The sequence below is a fragment of the Dipteris shenzhenensis genome, chromosome 27 (assembly GCF_047967505.1).
Source record: "Dipteris shenzhenensis isolate YYH24624 ecotype China chromosome 27, Dip_SZ_1.0, whole genome shotgun sequence".
Lineage (NCBI taxonomy): Eukaryota > Viridiplantae > Streptophyta > Polypodiopsida > Gleicheniales > Dipteridaceae > Dipteris > Dipteris shenzhenensis.
The window spans coordinates 719,565-742,605 of record NC_141622.1 but is presented as its reverse complement, the minus strand read 5'-3'; the positions used below and the strand labels follow the sequence as shown (position 1 = coordinate 742,605).

The 23,041-nt window shown below is 41.2% G+C and overlaps 1 protein-coding gene across 5 annotated transcripts in view; it reads right to left on the bottom strand.

Annotated features, from left to right (window-relative positions):
* Nucleotides 1-5,802: 5,802 nt before the first annotated feature.
* The window catches only part of PTAC14 (plastid transcriptionally active 14), a 216,263-nt gene continuing 199,024 nt past the window's right edge, over nucleotides 5,803-23,041 (bottom strand). For 2 of the 5 annotated variants that reach the window (XM_087399046.1, XM_087399050.1), the window contains exons 13-15: nucleotides 6,943-7,071; nucleotides 6,595-6,855; nucleotides 5,803-6,451 (exon numbers count right to left, since the gene is read on the bottom strand). In XM_087399046.1, coding sequence (XP_087255172.1) covers nucleotides 6,993-7,071 — 79 coding nt within the window. In that variant the 3' untranslated portion in view covers nucleotides 5,803-6,451; nucleotides 6,595-6,855; nucleotides 6,943-6,992. The remainder of the gene's footprint in view (nucleotides 6,452-6,594; nucleotides 6,856-6,942; nucleotides 7,072-23,041) is intronic. The other 3 variants (XM_087399049.1, XM_087399047.1, XM_087399048.1) reach the window with 3 other exon arrangements.

The window sequence follows — 23,041 nt, the reverse complement described above, 5'->3', positions numbered from 1 at the left end:
TTTCCAAGATAGGATGCTCTTCAATAGCAATATGCTCTATTCTTGAGTGATATAATGGATTCTTTGCTAGGGCTTGGGCATATTGATTATCATATTATAGAGTAATTGGCTATCTCTTATTAAATTAATCTATTTTTTATAAGATTCTTGTCAACCAATTTACTTCACATGCTATATTGATTACACCACAATATTTTGTTTATATTGAGGACAAAGAAACTATAGGTTTAGAAGATACACCTATAGCAAGGTGTAATGAAAAGGAAGAACCACACCATTGTCGAGTGTGCAATGAGCATAATGCAAACTAAGGATGTGCCTAAAAATTTATGGGTAGGAAAATACTTGATTTCAGTTCCCCAATAAATCTTTATGTGTTCAACAATGTAGAGCATTAGATCACTTCCTATGCTAGTATATTAAAAGAAAAGATGGTATTTGAATCAACTACCTATACTCATGTGTCGAAAGGGACAAGAGATGATTTTGATGCCAAAAGTGACAAGTATATCATGGTTCTCTATGCAAAAGAACATAAATCCAATTAGCTGTATAATCTTGTAGCTCACAAGATGTTTTCTTCTTATGATGGGGTGTTTTGAGCAAACTACCTGCCACCATCATCCATGAAGAATCAAATGGAAGAGCAAACTAACAATCGATTGAACACAATGTCAAAGATGAAAGTTTATAGACATTTATCAAGCATAAATCACTTGAGGACTCGCTACATACCATGACCAATATAAACAACAAAATGGGAAAGCTTCTCTTGGGTAGTGTACAAATTCACACAACAAGAGATTAGATGGCAGGATGCTACATCATCTAGGATAAATCCAAAAAAGGGATTCAAGGTTAGAAGATGGAGAGGATATTATGAAACAGATGAAGCCTGTAAGATAGTAAGTCGTGCATCTTCTTTATACTCTCTATCACATGCAACATGGGATTACAATTGCATCAAATGGATGTCACACTTTCTTTCCTAAATGGAGGGAAGCATCCATTGAAAAATGATTTGAGCATTTTTTCACTTAAGAACACAAGTTGTGATCCCACAACTAGTGGGAGTGTTTTGGACGGTAACATTAGGGCATTCGATTGACAATTAGGCTTGTGTCTTTAAAAACATTACGCCACTGGGACCCAATCTTAGAAATAGATGCCACCTTGCAATTGGCTAGAGAGAAAATGGGTGCCATTTTGTGCATCAACGTCACATTGGAGTGCATTGGAGTCACATTATTTTCAATGTGAAGTGCAACCAGTGCCACATTTACACACACAGACACAAACAGACACACATATATGACTGAGAAAGGATTTGAGCATTTGGTTCACTAATTGAAGAAGGCACTTTATAGTATCAAGCAACAAGATTGATAGAGAATGTTAATCTCTCACAATGATTGCATTCTTGTAGATGACCTCATTGTAGCTTGCAAGAAGCAAGAAAATGATGAAAGATGCCAAGAACAATCTTTGTAGTAGGCAAAATAAAATGCATGATCCTAGCTCCTTGCATTATATTCTAAGTGCAGAGATTAGTAAGATGGAGGGAAAAATAAAAAGCATGGTCCTAGATAATTGCATTATATCCTAAGTGTAGAGATTAGTGAGATGGAGGAAGGCATATTATCAAGTCAGACTAGATATGACTCCATTTTGTAGTACTTCAAAATGATGGATGCCATACCTCTATGTACATCTATTGAGATTAAGGATAGTATGCAAAAGTTGGAGAGTACTCAATCTATCCAACACAATATCAATGAGAAATTGAAAAAATTAGACTTGATCAAATTAACATGACCATATATTTCACATGCAATAAGATGTCTCTCAGGGGGGGTCACTCATAAACATGTAATATATTATGTTAATGTATAGAGAGTATTTTTTTAATAGGGAGCATGTATGCCATTCAATACATGAAGGGATTTATAAAATTGCAACTTAGTGCAATATATGTGTAGATTTATGGAGGGATGTCTAGATGGAAAATTGTATAATTGCAAGACAGGGTCAATCAATTACATTAAAAATGTAAAAATGCTAGGGGTATTTTTAATATATGCTTGCTTGCATGTGCTATACTTGGTTTATGAAGAGTGGCCCGCTTCCCCCCCACAACACGCATGCACGCACATGCGCACACGCACACACATGCACACTTTTTTTTAGTGAAAACACACACACACACACACACACACACACACACATGTAAGATGTGTAAGCTAGTTTATGGCAAAGCCATGTGAGAATGGAGTGAAATGAATTGTAGATACCTAAAGGGGATAGTCAATCACAAGTTATCATCTCTAAAAGAGAAGCAAGATGAAACCATAGCTCATAGGATTCTATGATGCATGTTCGAGAGCTAGGGCCTAGGCATTATTTGATGTTGGAATACACATTCAATTCTCGTGTTCCTTTGTCCATTAAGAAGCAAGAAACTATGGCATTATCTATAGAGGCTAAGTGGTTTGTCCTGTAGTGAGATGCAGAGAATCATAGAAAGCAATATGGCTATTTTAAATTGGGAGCAAGAATGGCTTTTGAGATTTGAAATAAGTTGAATGACATGGGAAGATAGGATCTTTTGGCAGCTTCAAATTGGGATACAGATGGAACAAAGAAAGTGACTACCTATATCAATAGATTTGCAAATGTTTATAAGCATATTCTTTCACTGGCTTGTTGGCAACAAGTAGACGAGTCAAAGATAAATTATTGGAATTTGTCAAGAGAGACGGTTGTCAATGCGTAGAATGTTTGCTAAGGAGACTAAAATAGGCAAGGTAACAAATAAAGCCTATAGAGCCTTTGCCCAAACTATCATGGTCACGGTAAAAAAATGTTGCACGCAAGTTTTTAGAGGGGTTGAGTCTAGTGGCCATGTCCTTCATGGAATCTCGTCATGTACGTGGGATGACATATTGAGGTAGTTTTAGTGATGAGTTCATAGTGACAAGTGAAAAAATTATGTGGATCTAAATGAGCTAGAGTGCATGGGTTCTAATTTCTATCCATCTTGTAACAAAATGGGAAATTAATTTAGAGGTTCCCTTAGTAGGTGGATGTCCTTCCACAATTTTATGGTAGGAGATCTAACTACAAAGAGGTGAAACCATCCTCCACTACATCTAAGCACCTTTTACACTTTTTGTTTGACTCTCCACTCTTGATGATTCTAAATAGTAACATCTTCTCTATCATGGATTTGAGAAATTACCTCCTCCTTGCCATGAGTCAAATGTTACCTCAAATAAAAGTGGCTCGTAACATCGTCATTTGGCACTTTTATTTGAGGTAAAGGCATCCCCATGGTTTCCACCCACCCCATCAACACCATACAACTCATAAGAATACAAGAGCATATAGAGGAAACAAGAGTGAGCTCAACAAGACTAGGAGGTCCACTACAAGAGGAAAGTATTGAGCATGACACAATGTTAATTTTGCAGGGAGCAAGGGAGAGAGTTGCAAAGTAGAAGCTATTCACGCTCATTGTTTCCCCTTGTTGTTCGTGAAAACATTGCTCATTGACAATTGCTAGGTTGTACATGTCTCTTGGTGGTGATTTTGTGAAAGATTCTCAAATGTTGCCAATCAAAGTTTGGTGGTGCAACAATGCTATAAACACAATTGGGGGTGCAATCTTGGGCACCTTAGGACAAATAAGTGCACCCTTTCCAGTCTCTATCATGTGGCACAAAGACCAAGACCACACAAGGCTGCATGTGCACAAACCCTTAGAGACAAGCATGAGGCAAATAGCTTGAGCTTGATTGATTGTGATGACAAAGTACAAGCCTCATTTGCTAGGCTAGGCAGGCCTTATCTTTCACACACACATACCTCTTTGATGATGTCAATGAGGTGACATCACATTATCACGTTAAATTAAGTCTAACTCGAAAGATAAAGTGACCTTTGAAACTCACATATGGGAGGTGACATCACATTATCACGTTAAATTAAGTCTAACTCGAAAGATAAAGTGACCTTTGAAACTCACATATGTCAGAAACCCAAAGCCCCTTTCACACTAACACACTAGCCAAAAACTTATTCACCTTGACATACCCCAACAGTCTTACACACTAGTAGCCTTAATGGAGTAAGCCTCATTTATCCAATACTAACCTTGCTCTTAGAATCTTGCAAGGGGTTGGGGTTCTTTTAACCATCCTTCCTTTCCATGAATCCAAAAAGGACAGAATTTTGTTTCTTTTATTTCCAACTTTGATAGATGTCTTAGCATTGTATGTCAATCTAGTAAACCAATCCTTTTTTGGACTAAACATGCTCATTAAAAGAGAACCCTTTTCTTTTTTTCATAAAATAACATGCCCCTTTTCAAGTTAAGTTTTCTTCAAACTAGACTTTTTTGTTTGCATTGACATTTGAGTTCTTCACAATAAAGTTGTGTTGTCTCTATTTCATTGATTTTCATATCTTATCACACACAACTATATTGCACCTTAACTATTCCATTAATTGTTGGAGTCAACTTACTATTGTTAAAAAAACTGTTCATTACACAAATACTTTGATGCTGAGGGCACTTCCAAATAGATCTTATAGCGTCCTCCAAATTAATATCGATGATGAATCCTTGAACTTGCCACCAAATGGTTGTCAAAGAGTGCTGAAAGGTTCACCTTGATGATTCCCTATGGCCATGCACTTCTTTGGAAAAAATTCCACGATAAGCCTTCATCATAATGCTCTAATTTTATACCTCAAATAATGGTGCAAGGTTGCCAAAGTTAACAAAAAAATTATTGGTGCAACATCAAACTTATTTTGATGTTGATAAAATGTTGCGAGCTAAAAGTATTCTTTAGAATGACTTTCAATGGCAACTTTTAATGCTTTAAGATAATAAAGAGTTGAGACCGTAAATGCTACCATTAAAAAAAACAATAGATTCTACTCGATGGTGAAATTGTTTTTGAAATGGACTTACACTTTAGTATTAAGGAGCTCAAAATTGGCTTCAAAAGTAATGCACTTTAATTTTGGCAAGATATTTTTAAGAATCATCAAATGTACTTCAAAATGATGCTTAATAATAGGTATAGATGTAGCTTGAAAGAGGGATTATAGGTTAAGAGACACGTCGTAAAATCTTATAAGAGAATATAGAGAAGGCCTTATGACTGGTGTCAAGAATGAGCAACTTGTACTACAATTTACGAAACAACAATGCCAACATAAAAGAGAGACTGCTAGTTTGCAGCGTCTAAAATATAAAATCCGCTGCCATTAAACTGCCAAATAAAGGTATTGCTCGAGGGCGTTCATGCTTTTGTTATGAAGAGTAGTGGCCGACAGCATTCATGCTCTCTTTATTAGTACTCTGAAACTCATATGGACCCATGACGTGAGTCCGACGGTTTAACTTCCCTTGTAAAGACACAAAATTTGCATGCGAAGACAAGGTCCTGTAGAACTCAATCATGAATGCTCATGTTTAAACTATCGTCAACTCACAATTTGAAAGTACAAGAGCCTGTGTTCACATTCAAGCTATCCTCAACAAAGTTTTGAAAAACTATACGTTTTCCTAATCAGAATGTCAAATTGAATTCAAAGACTCTTAAAAGAAAACGTTTGAGGTAAATGATTTGCAGTATTCACTACCATAATCCCATTGGAATGAGAATTGGAACATGAATGGATGAAATGACACCTCACATGCCATGTCACACATGCCACACACTACCTCTGTATGCAGCCTTCTTGACACACACACACATGGAACATGTGCCCCTGATTGTGCATCCATCATTTGATACACTTGGACCTGCTGCTCACATATAGTGGACAAAACCAGGATGAAATTATTTCCCACATCCTGAAGGGAACAGTACACACATTTCCATGTGAAATTGCACCATTATTGTTTTCTGGGAATATGCACTAGTTTAAGACTAAGCACTATTGAACATGATATGCTATTTTAACCTTACTCTGAAAGTTTAGATCAACTGTGATTAGAGCTTACCTGTTGGGACTTTAACACAGAAAACCCTTTTCACCAACACATGGTTTCAGAAACTGTTTTGGAACTTAAACCACTTTCTAATTATCTACTGCAGAGCACTATGTTGATACTATTGTGATGCTTTAAAGTTGCCGTAATTGCAAAGTTTTCCTTTTCTAAGGTTGTAACCTGGATAAGCAGTCTTGTTTTTGTTACACCGTTTGTGGAACATTTTCACCTGGATTTTTTACGAGTATGCGAAACCAGAGGACCCCACAATGTCCTGCTCCTGTTGTAGTAACATGGAATGAATTTAAGCATTTTAAAGAATCTCATTGAAATGAAAGCCTTAAGAGCATAAACTCTGTAAGTACTGCTGTGTACAATGGTTTGCACACTTGACCTCTTCAACAAACTCTGACATACCAGCAGCATGATATTGATATACGTGGCCTTTCATACACACAAAGAAATCTCAGACATAAAATACAAAAATCGTATGACAAATGGAAATAGAAAACATGTTTACTGTTGCATTTAACTGCGAGACAACAAAAACAAAAAATGACAGACTCCCAATGCTGACGATCACATACCTTGCACATTGCAATTCCTTTGAAGTAGCAATAATCTACGCTGCCCAAGCCAGACTGCCACAAAGATAAGCCCGTTCACTAACCACTTCACAGGTCAGAAGTAATCCTTCCACCTAGACGAGCAATCCATGATTGCATGACCACAAACAGCTTCCCAGTCGCAGATTCCAAAACCATCTGTTGTGATAGCTGTCAAGCATGAGTCATGCATGTTATCATCATAACTCACACAGGTCATGATTGGTTTGGTGAACAGAGGAACTGCACACAACAAGCAGAATTTACAAATTTTGAGCTTGACTGCAAACTTGTTCCAGGACTCGCCTAAGAAGGGATAAAGTAGCTCACATATAGTAGTTGTGAAAACGTTCAGAAATAGCCGTTCAGTAGTCATTTGGCTAAAAGAGCAATCTGTCTAGGTACAGGTCTAGCGCCATCGTGATTTTCTTAAGAAGACACTTCTGGTGGATCCTGTACCTGCAAAAAGAAACACAGTTTGTCAAAGCCTGCCCTGGCTGACTAATAGAGTGATATGATACTCAATGCAAAACAGTCAGAAGGCGTGGACTAGCACATGAAGCAAAAAAGCCAGCATGCAGTACAAGGCCTCAGAAAGAAGAACAGGCGGTTCATTATGAGAAAATCTCAAGAGAGACCCTAGGAAGCCCTTCAGAAACTTCATCAAGGGCATGATTGCTTTCACCAGAAAAGAAAAAAGTAGGAAGGAAAATACATACAATGATATTCATCAACAGAACAGAGAAAGAAGAACAGGCGGTTCATTATGAGAAAATCTCAAGAGAGACCCTAGGAAGCCCTTCAGAAACTTCATCAAGGGCATGATTGCTTTCACCAGAAAAGAAAAAAGTAGGAAGGAAAATACATACAATGATATTCATCAACAGAACAGGTCAGAGTTATCACATTAGAAGATATTGATATGGGGCTAAAGAAGCTAGAAAGGGGACGTCTACAAGCTCCTAGAGCTGAGATGCTGAAGTGGAGACAATCGCACTCATTGTGAACAATGGCATAGAGAATAATTTTCCACGAGTTTGTTAAGCCAATATAACTGTACCCGTCCTCTAAGTGAATGGAAAGGACGCAAGAAGTTACAGACAATCATGATCAGCTAACTAATCACCAAATTGTTTGATACACTTTGTAGGCAGAAAATCAGAGAATGGGAAAAAGCTCGTGGGGTGAGGGCCCCATCCAGTTTAAGACCAAGGCACTCAATGGCAGACTACCAACTTGTGAGCAAAAAGGTGTGAGCAGGAAGGAGAGCAACGTTGGTTGTATTGCAAAAGATGGATTCACAACATACAAAACTAGGGGTTTTGTCAAAGTGACAAAACCCTAACTAACCCAACCACTGACTACTAACTGTAGTTGGATATACTAGCTACAATTAGGGGGAAAAACCTTTAATGAGAAAAAAGTGCCCCTAACCCACTTATTAGTTATACATTGGTCACTGCCATGAATTATGGCAATAATTCCAACACCCCCCTACAGTGCCAATGTGATGATGTACAAGGAAAAGATCAATCACCAAAAGGAGATAAGTTGAGAGCATTGCGGAATGCCTCAAACTTCTCATGTGGACGTGCTTTGGTGAAGATGTCTGCAACATTTTCATGTGTGGAGATATAGATCATATTGATCTCCCCTGCATGCAACTTCTCTCTCACATAATGATAATGAACCTCAATGTGCTTCGTGCGAGCATGAAACACACGATTCTTGGCAACTGCAATAGCACTTTGACTATCAGTGAGAATAGGAGGACCCTCCAATGCTAGATAAAGATCAGCTAGGAGGTAGCCACTCTAGATTGTTTCTTGCTCAACCAAGAAATGCAAGCATCACCCGAAAAGAAACAATTACCACTAAGATAGATGGAACATGCCTGTAAGACACGACACATCTGACACGAGTGTCTAAAGTGTCTTAAAGATGAGACACATAAGACACGTCATTGTAGTTATAATAATAATAATATATATTTAATAATATAAATCAATAAATAGATAAATATATGTATGTATGCATGTTTAAGTAATAAGGTGTACAACTTGATAGCATAGCTAACTGCTATATTCTAGAAGTACACTAAGCTACACTTAAACGATGCCCTTGTACAATGTGGTTACTAGTCAAGACTCGTCACCTCAAGGCTTAAAAGTTACGACTCACGACTCAAGGGCTTGCAAGTTAATACTCAAACTTAAAACTTAAAAGTTAAGACACAAGACTCAAGAGACTTTAAAGTTTAAACTTTAAACTGACAATTGAATCTTCATATTAAAAAATCAAAATGACAACTTAACAAGAGCCTAGAGGACCACATAGATGATAGATCAATCATCATAGCTTGATAAACATAAATATCATGCCAACAGTCTATCTGTCACATGGGAGATGAATGAAATTTGAATCCTGATACATATGATTGAAAGGAAACTTTCGACTCTCAAGAGTCAAGTCTCTCAAGACTCATCCTAATCTGAATTTACTAGGTCATTGCCACTCCTAGCTCCAAAGTCACCATCGATACCACCACTATCGTGTTGGGATAAATTGATGTAATGGGATCATAGCAAAGGCTACAAGGTCTCTGATTATGAGTGTGATAATATGAGTGAGTGTGTGTGTAGGTGTGCCTAAGTTAGGTATGATTAATGATGTGTCAGTATGTAGGTGTGATTGAGTGAATCTAGGAGTGTGGTGTGTGGTTGAGAGATATTGGGCGAAATTTGTTAATCTAGATGCTCTACTGGGTTCACATATGATGTCATACATGGATGTAACCAGTGTCTATATATTGGCCATCTCTCATATGAATAAACACGCTTTTTCTTCATCTTGTGTCCACACTATATTTCCATTGATGCTCCAACATTTGGTATCAGAGCCATACTTCCCTCCTTGAGCCTCCTAGAGCCACGTCATCATCTTGGAGGTTGGAGGATTGGATTGGGTCCATCGAGCTTGTCCTCAACTGAGAACATACCCATCCAATCGTTGCTTCCCATGGCCAAAATAAATCCTTCAAGGAAAAATGTGCGCTCAAGAGTAGCCTCAAGGCTTTCACTGCAAAATGAGCTGGCTGTCCAAAAATGACAGCAAATGTCAGGCAGTGACAAACCAAAAATTGACTGCTCAAACAATGAGCTAAATGCACGTGCTATTCCCCAAAATATGACCTGCAAAACAATATATGTCCGGTCAAAGGACCCCCCTGCCAAAGATAGCTATCTTGCAAAAATATCAGCCCAAAACAAGGGGCAAATGTCTGCAAATGTATCCAACGATCCATTGAGCTGTAAATGTCCAAGATGGAGGCTGCGTGCCTCAAATCTGACAAGACAACAAGCCCAAATCAAGGGGCAAATGCATAATAAACTGAAATTGAGGTTAAAAAAGCAAATGTCACTGCAATGGACAGAAAATCTGGCAAAAGCCCCAAAATCTGAGAGGGCAAATATGCCAAAAAGAGGGTAAATTGGGAAAATCCCCAAATTGTGCTGCAAGTTGCAAATGTGATTCAATGGGCGGCAATTCCAATGTTCTTGCATGTCAATGTCTACCAAATGCTCAAAATTGGCTGTACCAAGTCAATGTCACTGCAAATTTCAACAAAATTGACAAAACCCCCAATTTCTTGAAGGAAAAACTGTCAAATTTGGGGCAAATGACCAAAAGCCCCAAATTTTGCTGAAATAAAGCAAATGTGACAAAATAACCTGCAAATCTAAAAATATCCCGCAATCTGTCAGCAATAGATCCAAAATCCCTAGTGTCGGAGTGAAAATTAAGTCAAAACAGGGCATATACTGCAAAAGCCCCGAAATGTGACCAAAAGGAGCAAATGTCACTGCAAAATCTGCAAATGTGACACAAAAGTCCCAATCTCTAGAGCAAAATCACCTCGGGTGAAAAGCTTCAAATCCAATTGTACCAGGAAGATATGAGTCAAGAGGGAGGGAATCCCAGCCAAATGGTGCTAGAGTTGGAGCACTTGGAGGAAGGCCCGAATGACTGAAAAGAGTCCAGATCTGAGCAGAAAATCTCCAAAAACTATTAAAAAATGCTCGAAATCAACTTCTGACAAGTCGTGCGGATTCCTAGCAGCACCACGCACATGTTCGTATAGGTCCGTACAACTGTGTGTGTGCGTGCGCGCGTGGCCGCCCTTTGGTCTCTAGTTTGCTTCTTGATTGGAAGCACGTCCTCTCTCGTCTAGGATGGCATAGTCGGTAGTCTTTGCTCGGTAATTCTTTGCGAGCTGATAGCATTCATTGGTCGACAGTTTTTCAATTTCCACTGGCTTTGCAGGAACCTCGCTGACCCTGCTTTGTTTCTTTTAAGGGCATTACTTTTGTTGCTGATGTTATTCATGATGATGACTCTATGCTACCTTTTTCTCTGGCAGCTACATGGTATGGCTTGGGCTCTCATTATCGTGCTTTGTGGCAACAAATTGCTTATATGCTTTCGCCTTTGTTCCGATTCCTCCTTTGGAACTTTAGGACAAGTTGGACGATTGGACTTTGACTCCTCTTCGGCAACAGGTTTTCTTCTCGCAAGTGCTTCTGGGCATTTTTCCATCTGGAGTTGACCTTCTCCAACTCCAACGATGTAAAGGAAGTGGTTTTGTCCATGTTCTCGTGAGTTCATTGATCTTCTTCGGCAGCGCCTGCGAGCGAGATTCCTGACTTATCCTTTTGGGAATTCTTTAGGGCTCTTTGGTTTTCATCCACCTAGATTGGAGTTTCATCTTTTCTTTGTTTGGGTTCGCTCTTGGGAACTCTGGACTTTATGGACAGGCATGAACTGTAAAGTCTTTATTGATCCTATATTTTCCTTTTTTGGCTTTTTTAAGCGTTCTCTGTAACAATCCTTCTTTGATTGCTTGCACTGCATAGATCATGATGTATATCTAGCATACAATGAGATTTTCAGCTGATGTAGTTTTGGCTGTCTTGTTTTGAGGACACTACTCTTGAAATATAATCAATCAAAAGTTTTCACTAAAAAAAATGTGTGTGTATTGCTCTGACTCTCATAATTTCTTGCTCTTACTACAGCTGCGCTACAGGCTCAGTTCCCAGTGTTTCCTTTGACAAGTGCTTCTGGTTGTTTGGTTTCATCGTCAAAGGCAGGGATTTGATCTTATCTTCTATTGGGCTCGTTATCGGGCATGTTGGACCCTATGGAAAGACCGCAATGATCAGGTCTTTGGTGACCCTTCTCTAGCTAACTATCAGTTCTTCCGGGCATTATTGTGGCAATCATTTTATGATTGGCTTTGTGCACGGGATCTGAATTACCCTGCCTGCTTGTCACGTACTCAGATTTTCTGGTGTTTGTAGCTGGCTGTCCCCTTTCTTGGGGCTTCTTTTTGCAATATAATGCCAACTAGATTTCACAAGAAATTGTGTGTGTGACACACACATGATTCAGATTTATTTTTCCCCATTTTTTCTTGTTGATACCGTTTTCTTGTCAAAAAAGGTATAGTAGTGCAGAAAAATTTTGTGCGTGCATCTGATTTCACAGATTTTTTGTTAAGCTTCAATAGTGTTTGTTTGAGAGTTGGAACTTGGAGCTTTGTTAGGACATAAAATTTTCTCATGTCTCCATCAACATTTGCTGTAGATTTGCTCAGCCAATTCATGCACTATCTCAAGCACACCAAGCGTAGTACCTACAAGCCTTTATTGTGTGTGTAGCTATCTAACATATCTCACACCATAAATAATTTAGCCCACATTCCTTTGCGACAAGAGTAGGATGTTATACCATCTGTCCGCTCGGACCTGATCCAAGGATAACTTACAACTCTGGAGAGAGACAATGGGCCCTTCTAGGGTCACCTTCCTACCCCACCTGCCCACCTTCTTTCGGGCCAAGTGCTTCTCATTCGAGTCGTCACTTTCATCCGAATCACCAAAATCCTTGAATTCGTATGCATCAGTCAGACCATAGTGAAAACTATTATATGTACCCTGCTACCCAACTATCTGCTCTCCCGCTCCACCTCGCCAATCTCTTCCAGCCTCCATTCCGTATAGTCCGTACAACTGTACCAATCCCGTAACAGCTACCTGCACCATTGCGTACAGTCATGTTGCCGTCTGTACAAATGTATGGACTCTGTACTTCAGAGTGTCCCCGTTCGTACAGCTGTCAGGCCCCTATGCTTGCAGCGACGCCTTTCGTACTACGTCGGCCATACAACTCTCTGTACTTGCGTTCCGTACATTGGCTATCAGAGCGCACCACATGTGTACATTTGCTGCTTCCGTCATCCGTATAGTCTCTGTTAACTGCACCGTACAACCGAACGGCTGTTTCCGTACAATTGTAGATCTGTGACATTTATTGTGTACGGTGACCATACACTGTACCGTTCAGGTTAGCTGCAGCAGTCCGTACACTTGGTGGATCTTGCTCATTTTTGCTTGCAACATTTGGCTGTGGGTTGAAGAAGGCATTTCTGTGTAGCAGGTGTTGAGTACATTTGGGGCTTTTTGCAGGAGACTTGAAATTTGAGTGACATTTGCTCAATTTCACTCCAAAATTTGAGGCTTTTGGTTGTGGACTGTAATTTCATGCAATTTTGGGGGTTTCAGCTAATTAGCCCTCTTTTGGATGCAATTTCCCTGAAGAAATTGGGGCTTTTGGCATTTGGATGCAATTTGGTAGTTGAGAGACCATTTGGGAGGTTTACAAGCAGTTTTGGGCTCAGTGTGAGTCAATTTGCAGACTTTTGCCACTTTTTGCAGATTTTCTTTGTAGATTTTTGGGCATTTACAGATTGTGGTGCATTTCGAGGCTGTGATAGGCTGTGACAATATTTGTCACTGTGGGCAGATTTTCTTTGGCATATTTTACTTGTGCATTTTGCATCCCAGGAAGGGATTTTACTTGTTCAATTTGCTGTTTTTTTGAGTTTATCTGGCAAAAATGGCTCAGAACAACCCCAATGAGGTGTTTGGATTGCTCACACACGAGGATAAGTTGGATGGCACCAACTACTCCTTGTGGATTTTTATGGTTCGCAACATCTTGGTTGGCAGACATCTTTGGAGCAAGGCCAGATTCTGTGGTTGCACCTGTCACTCCTACAGCTGGAGGCAGGGGTAGAGGTCAATATGCAGCACTAGTAATTGGAAATGTTGCTCCAATGGCTCCCACAACAGAGTAGAAAAGATGGGATTCTAGGGATGCACAAGCTCTATCGGTGATTTCTCTTTCTGTCAAGAGGTTCATTATTCCTCACATTAGGTCATGCCAGACCTCAAAGGCAGCTTAGGAGATATTAGAGAGTATGTTTGCAGCAAGAAATGATGCCACAGTTTCCTTCCTGAAGAGAGAGCTATCTCATACGCATATGGATGACGGAGATTCCATGAATACTCACGTCACAAAGCTTCAGGATTTGAGGGGGCAGTTGCTGAATATTCATGAAGATATTCCACCACCACTCTGAATTCTCTTCCTGAGTCCTATCTTGGTTTCCACACCTCGCTGAATTTGTCATTGAGGGGGGGCAGCAATTCTCTCTTTCCACGAGTTGGTAGGACTTCTGTTGCAGGAAGAGCAGACACGAAGAAATATGGCAACACAGGCTAGCAAGCATGCCATGCCTTTTTTTTTTTTTTGGGGCAAAAAGAGACTTCTATTAAGTATTAAAGAGAATCCGTTAGAGCAAGCTCCATACGGGATACATCATGCAATGCACGAAAAGCTCAAGAGCCAAAAAGAAAGGATTGAGGCTGATAGTGCCATCTCAATCCGGTAGAAACCTCCGAGAGAAAAGGAGAACCCCTCCAAACTCGAAGAAATATAGTCCTTCTAGAAGAGGCTGCCCGTGAAGGGCCCTGCATGCTAGCCCATATGGCTATCAAAGTGTGAACCGTGTAGTCCAAATACCCGTGAACACCTGTGATGGGTGTATCTGGGTGCCATCCAAGGCCTCAGTACATCTAGCTCTCCAAATGTGCCAAGAGGAAAAGCTCTGAAGGGAGTAAGTGGTACATCCTGAAGAGAGCAGGGCTCTATCACCTGCCCGCGGACCGAGAGTGCCCAAGAAGAAGGCTCACCCTCATAAAACACCTCGGGCCCGGTAAGGGATAACCATGCGACCGAGCCCCAAGTCATGAAGAAAGGAAAAGTGTGAAAGATGCTGAGTATCCGAGCAACCCTTTTCCAAACAGTCCTCGCCTGACTGCAGTCCCAAAGGCAATGTCGCACTGACTCCTCTGCAGAATGACATCGAGGACAAGTGAGATCAGCCCCAAATCATGATCTCCACAGGTTAACTGCAATTCCTCCATGAATAGAAAGCCAAAAGAAAAGAGTGATAGGTGCACCCCCATATAACCACAACCTCCAAGATCCCAAGGCCAAGAGCAGAGGCTCGGGGTCTAAGGACCACTGCAAGCCCGCTCCATGGTCCACAAAACCAGCAATCATGACAGGCTGAAAGGCAACCTCAAGAAGAATGCCATCCTTGGATGTAGAGAGTAAACCTCCATCCCCAACGTCAAAGACCAGTGCATCTTCCCCGAGACCTCAGAGAGCGATCACCTGTAAAGGAACTGATGTCCTCGAAAAAGCCCCCATCCAAGTGGTGGAAGTAATAGGCAACTCAACTGTCCATTCCACTGGGATGGCTGCACCTATCTGCTGAATCCTGCCTGCTACCCCTCTGAGGTGACTCACGGACTGCAGTCTTTGATCCTCAGGTAGCCTGATAAAAGCTTTCCAAGTGCCTACTGTGTAGACGGGGCCTCTCTCCCATTTAGAATGCCATGCTTTCTAAGTTTAAGCCCAGGGGATAAGGGCTGCAAAAGCAACATGCCAATCAGCCCGCACATCAGCATAAAGCTGATTCAGGAGAGCCCTCTTATAATGCTCAGGGTGATGTAGATAAGCCTAAAGAGAAGGGCATTTGTCAATACTGCAAGAAGCCAGGTCATTATATTGGTGAGTGCAAGAAGCACATAGCTAAAGAAAAGAAAAGGGATTCAGGTATGGTTGTGTCAGATGCATTAGCTCCTCATGCACATGATGGGGAAGATGTTACAGCCAACTTTGTGAAAAAGCACTATGCCTTTTTGTTTTGCATTTCAGATTCTTCACTGGGTAGTTCAAATGCTACAACCACTATTGAGGATGATCCTTATGCTTTCTTGACTTGCAGTTATGATCCTTCAAAGGATGCATGCTCTCACCGACTTCATGTATCCCCGACTTCACCATAGCACCACTCCCTACAGGAGCTGATCACACATACCTATTCTTCACTATCGCCACCCCACGCTTAGCCACACCACACACCCCACATAGGAAGCACGACACCTACCATGACATACACTTTGATCATAGCCTCTCACCGGCCTACTCTAGACGCCTAAACAGACTCCTAACCTACATCGATCACATACCACTCATAGAGGACCGTGCTGCCCTGATTAGTTGTACACTCCACGAGGCTGCCCTCCAAATCTTTCCCCACACCACACGGTCCACTAGACCACCACCTCTTGGTTCTGTACCCTGCAACAATTGGTATGATGCGGAGTGCAAGGCTTATCGCCGATAGCTCCGACTTGAAACTAGATGTCACCTCCCGAACACACCAGACACGGTACGCAAGTACCGTTGTCTCGTACGTCGGAAGAAGAGGCTTTTCTTCGTCAAAATGAGGAGGAGCTGCTGCACATCTTGTACAGCAACAACTCTAAGGATTTTTGGCGGAGATTCCTTGAGCTTAGGTCCCCATCACCCCTCACCGACACGAGAGTCTAGCACATGTATGCACACCATCTATATGATGTCCCACACCAGCCCACTCCAAATCTCACACACACCTCGTCCCACCACTTGCACGTTGTTCACCAGAGGGGAAGTCAAGGACGCGACATTGAAAATGCACAATGGCCGAGCTAAGGATCACGAGGGGCTATGCATTGAGTTTATCGCATATGGGATTGACACGTTAGCCCCGATCCTAGCAAAGTGAAACGACTTAATCTGTTTACTCCTAGCTGATTCACGATTCACGGGCATAGGCACCTCAATTTTCCTCCCAGCCAACCTCGGTGGTAGCAGGCTCTTAGCAAAATCCTGTTGTTATGTGAAGCTCCTGCCTACTAAATTCCACCAATCCCCAAAATTCCCTAGATGGATCTAGTATGCCACATGTCTTCTTTCTAGGGTCCCTCTTTAATGCATCATTTACCCCTGCATTTAGGTCCCTTAGCCTTATGCCATGTCACCCTCACCAAGGACCTTGACCTTTATTCCCTTTTTATCATTTACATAAAGTCCAAACAAATATAATATAACCATTGATCCTTTAAAGGAAAATGCCGACTGACCCTTCCGAGGTCATGTTACCTCGACTTGAGCGTAACATTCCTTCCCTCTTTAGGCATCAGTGTCCTCGATGATAAAGTCTGGGAACACTCTCCACAACTGGTATACGGATTCCCAAGTAGCTTCTAATAGAGGCAGACCATGCCATGCAACCAACACCGTGGGTATCTTCCAATTGCGTACTTGCATTGTTCCTTGGTCTAGGATTCCTGTTGGTTTGCGTCTTGCATTATCCTCTCTCTCCTGAAACAAAACAACACCCTCGATTAGTGAGTCACCTATATGTAAAAATTTCTTTAAACGAGAAACATGAAACACTGGGTGCACCTTACAACCCTGTGGCAATTCTAATTTATACGCTACCTTGCCTATTCTTTTTAGAATTAACCATGGCCCACAATATCGAGGTGATAACTTAGCACACTCTCATGCAGTCAAAGACTTAGAGTGCGAAGGAACTCTGAGAAAAACTTTTTCTCCTTCCTTAAATTCTCTAGCGGATCGGTTTTCATCCGCATACGCCTTAGCTCTATCCATAGCTTCGCGGATGCTAGCTCTCGCAAGTGCTAGCATCTCCCGCATCTGAACCACAAAGTTGGCGGCACTAGGCACTTTCTGAGGGGTCTATAACCATAGTTCAGTTCAAACGGACTGAACCCTGTAGAGGAATGTTTTCTATCATTGTAGGCAAACTCTAACAATGACAACCACTTGTCCCATGTATGTTGCCTCAATGACACATATGCTCTAAGCATATCCTCTAAAATTTGGTTGATTCTTTCCGTATGACCATTCGTTTCTGGATGATCCCCACTACTCATTCCCAACTTAGTCCTTAGTGTTTCAAATACCACAGTCAAAAAATGACCGGTAAATTTGACATCCCTGTCTGACACTATGGATTTGGGTAATCCATGCAAACGAAATATATGTCTAATAAACAAATCCGCCACTTGCGGGGCACTAACAGACTCTCTAGTTGGAATGAAGTGAGCCATCTTGGTAAGACGATCAACCACCACAAGGATAGAATCATACCTACCTTGTGTCGTAGGCAGACCGATAATAAAGTCCATGGAAATGCTCTCCCACTTACCTAGTGGTATCTCCAAGGGCTGTAAAAGTCCGGGTGGCTTCACCCGCTCTGCCTTCCTTACCTGACACGAAAAACAACGCGTCACATATTCATGAATATGCTTTTTCATCTTCGGCCAAGAAAAGGTTGTAATCACATGTTGTCTTTAATTTCGATGAATAAAATATAAGATTTTATTTATGAATGTAAAACTTTGAGAAATTTTAAGAATTTTCAAATTGAATATCTATTAAGAGCATTTACTTGGGGAAAATATTTTCTCTTATCTCTCTCTCTCTCTCTCTCTCTCCCTCTCTCTCTCTTGCAACTGGCTATATTTACAAGTCTTAACAGTTGTATGCTTTTACATACATTTTATAATGAGGCCTAACAATTCCTTTATTCATAATGTGATCTATATTAATTCCTGGATGTCCCGCACATGGGCTATTATGGCATTATCGAATGACGCTCTGCCTGAGATCATTCTGATTAGGTACTACTACCTTGCCATTTCTTTTCAGCATACCATCCCTTATGACATATCTTGCATAAGTTTGGCCTTTTTTGGATGCCAGGTCATCCTTTTCCCCGGGTTTTAATACATGAGCCTTAAGCCATAGGCTCTGGACGAACTCGTCCACCTTTTGAGTTTCTCTAATCTCGGTCATTAGAGCACTCTCTAATACCGTGAAACTCATGTTATGCATAATGCGTGACAACGCATCAGCAACTTTATTATCCTTCCCTCTTCTAGCTTGGCGGCCTCTCAAGTCAGGTTGTTTACAAAAATGTTTCAGAGTATCATGATCAACATCAACATAAAACTCTGATCCATACAAATAATGTCTCCATGTTTTCAGAGCATGGACAACAACATATAACTCTAATTCATGAGTTAGCCAATTTCGTTGAGAGGGAGAAAGCTTCTTGCTTTGAAAGGCTACTGGCCTTCCCTCTTGGAGGAGAACTGCTCCTACCGCAATGCCACTTGCATCGGTTTCAAGGAAAAACAGTTTCTGGGGATCTCAACTATTTTTAACACCGGTCCTGAGACCACAGCTTGTTTTATGGTGTTAAAACTTTCCTGTTGATTCTGTCCCCATATAAAAGGTACTTTATCTGAGGTCAGATCAGTCAATGGCGATACTATTTCGGAATATCCTTTGATATGCCTTCGATAAAATTGGACAAATCCCAAGAATGATCGCAAAGCGGTCAAACTCTGAGGGATTGGCCAAGTCAGTATCGCAGCCACTTTCTTTGGATCCATTTCTACCCCCTCAGGAGTAATTATGAATCCTAAATATTCAAGTCTTACCATACACAGTATAGTTTTCTTTTTATTTACATAAAGACTGGCTTTTCTCAAAGTACTGAACACTATTCTTAAGTGTTCATGATGCTCAGTAATACTTTTACTGAATACCAGAATATCGTCAATAAAGTGTACTACAAACTTTTCGATATACAGACGTAGTAAATCATTCATAAGCATGACGAATATAGCAGGAGCATTGGTAAGTCCAAAGGGCATTACCAAAAACTCATAATGTTCAAACCTGCTTCTAAAAGCGGTTTTATGCACATCCTCAGCTCTAATACAGATTTGACGGTAGCTACACTTAAGATCTATCTTACTGAAAATTACGGCCCCATGTAATGCATCTAGCAAATCATCGATCCGAGCGATCGGATACCTGTGCTTAATAGTGATATTATTCAATGCTCTGTAATCTATTCTGAGGCGAAAAGTATCAGCTTTTTTCTTTTTTAATATCACTCGCGAAGCAAAAGGTGAAAAAACTTGGTTGAATTTGCCCCAACTTGAAATATTCTTCCAGTTGTCTTCGTACCTCCGCTTCTTTGGTAAAACTCAACCTATCTGCTGAACATTCCGCTCTAGAGGTAACCCATAAGGTAGCTCATCCCTAAAACGATCAGAGAACTCCTCTGCTATTTAATCAGCTAGCTTGGCCATCTCTGCATTTTGAGCCAACCCAGTGCTAGCCGAAGAATCATCAACCGGCTCTACCGATGCTGTACAAAGAAACAAAAACTCTTCTTGAGCTTTTCGAATTTCCATCACGGAAACCAACGGTCCTTGAGGTATATCCTTTTCATCTCGTAAGACATACATCACATCATTCATCTTGAATTGATAAATGTGCTTTTTCCAATCTATGGCTGGATTCTTCCTAGAATGTCAAGCCTTACCCAGGGCTATGTCTACATGAGTAAGCTTAGTCATTTCAAAATCAAGCTTCTCAGCATAGTCTTGAATTCAAAGCTCCAACTGGGTAACCCTTAATCCCATCTTGATTCGATCATTCAATCCAAAGATAAAATCTTTTACTTGGATTGACAGATGGGCTAGTCTTTTTACTTTTACTTCCGTCTGCCGTCCTGACAGTATATGCATAGTCAGATGGGCTAGTCTTTAGTTTCAGCCTCTTTACAAGCTTAGAGTTAATTACATTGTGCGTTGACGCTGAGTCAAACAACACAATGACATCATGATTAGCTACTTGCCCTTTCATCTTAATTAACTCCGTATCATTAAAGGCTGTATACCCAGTTGCTGCGGGCTTTGACAGGATATTATCAGGTGCACTAGTTACTAACTTAGCAACAGACACACATAACAAAAAAGGTACTAACCTTTGAGAAGATCCCGCTAGCTGAATATGCATCTGTTCTGCTCTGGGACTTCCCTCCATTTCCACGTTGCATTCTAAGACCATCATCTCAGCCATTCGACGATCTTTGTTTCGTGGACAATCTTTCCACTGATGAGGCTGAAGGCATCCAAAACACAAGCCTTCTCTCCTCGCTTTTTCCCTTTGCTCTGGGTTTAAAGAAGACTTCGACCAAGCCCGGGCTGCCATTGGTGTTACTTTTCTTTTCATTCCAATGGTGGTACTTGATTTAGGAGTCTCAATTGGTTTTGCCTGCTTGGCTTGACCACTAGGCTGTGAGGCACTCCCTTTGCTAATCCACTTCTTCTTAAACCCAGTTTTCTTTGGGTACCCATACTGAGTCCCAACCTGCACAAACCCACTTGGTCTCTTCCCTTTTGCATCCTCATAGTTCAGGACTATGGCAATTGCTTCATCTAGCGTGTTCGCATACTTAGCCCAAACTTCCATCTTGATTCGATCATTCAATCCAAAGATAAAATCTTTTACTTGGATTGACAGAGGTAGGGGTTCATCAACCTTCATTACACTTTCTCTAAACTTATCAGTGTATTCTGCCACTGATAAATTTCTCTGACGAAGGTTTCGATACTGATCCCAAGCTCGGGATGCTTCGTCAGGAGGTAGGAAGTGTTTTCTAAATTCCTCTTTAAACCCCTCCCAAGTAGTGGATGCTACTCCATCTTTCTGTTGTTTTATCCACCACCTATCCGCTACCTCATTAAACATATGGGTGGCCTCGCGGATTTTCTTCATATCATTTCTGATTTCACAAATGGCGAAGGCCTCGTCGCATTTGTGTAACCAGGTGTCAATGATATTGGAACTCCGGTCAAACATCCGACCAGAATACTTTTCTGGCCTATAATTGGCAATATTAGGCACCTTAGCCCTCCTAGGCTCGACCGTACAAACACTGGACTCCGGTTCCATCGGAGATTTACCTTTCTCCTCACGAGATGGTCTAGCAAACATACTATGCACCATTTTCCTGAGCTTAGACTGCCCTACATTTGTTTGTAACTGCTGCGCTAAAATCTGTTGCAAGGCATCCTCTAACATTGCAATTCTGCCAGACAGTGTATGACCTGCTGGGCGCGACACCTGCGGGGTCGGCCGGACTCCCGACTCTACGGGATCCATCCTAGAAGCTTCTTCTTCTACTTCCATTTAGGTCAATGGGTGTTTTAAAAAAAAAATAAATAAATAAAAATAAAACACCGCTTGAAACTGTAATTACAAATCACAAGTCCAACTTCCAAATTTATAGCTAAACCAGGCATATATCACACTGTAACCAAACCCACTTTTTCCTATACTAGGGAAACTCCTGCAATCTAAGTTGACTCAAACACGGAGGCAAATAAACAAGCATATGCTCCAACAAAGCTTAGAAGGCATAGAGAGCTCCCTGGTTATAATTCTTGCTGCATGTTCCCCTCGCATCGTGGTAAGCCATTCTTGGGCCCCATTTGTACCATAGCGTGTGCTTTATGAAATCAGTAGACAGGCTTACCAGCATTTGGTCTTCTATCCATCTCTTAATGGTTTCGTTAAACCATTAAACCAATACTTGGTTCGATCGCATCAAGATATGGTAGCTTGATACTAAATGAATATCTCTACCAGGTAATCACGACGCCCTTTTAATAGACCTTGTGTCTGTAGATCTTCCGCGTAGTGTTTTAGTGTATCTTATAGGTACAACGCAAAATCCTTCACTCGATTCCTATCGCTGACTGATAAGGCTGCTGTCGGTGGAGCTTGCAGACGTATCCTGCCAGCTCGTAGTTGAGGCTTCGCTTTGAGAATCGTTAAGGGACCATGCCCAGTTACCACTTTCTTCAGTTTGGACGCATTGGTAATCGGATACCGAATCTGTCTGAACTATCGCGTAAGCGGCTCTCGTCGTGCGCTGTTTGTCTTCCACACCTTCAAATTATCGACGAAATATACGACACCACCAGATTAAAACAGCTAGCCCCTTCTCGCGATACCAAGGAGTCCTGAAGCTAACCTACGACTGTATGTGATCCTGCCATCCTTTCACACGCAACTCCAAGGTTGACAAACCACTGCAGATAATGCGAACCAGATGACGCAAACAGCCCGTGAGCTTAAGCATGCACCTGGCCAGCCCAAAACCTCTTGTGATCCCCCTTTTCCAATCACCTGCAGCTCTGATACCAAATGAAACGACTTAATCTGTTTACTCCTAACTGATTCACGATTCACAGGCATAGGCACCTCAATTTTCCTCCCAGCCAACCTCGGTGGT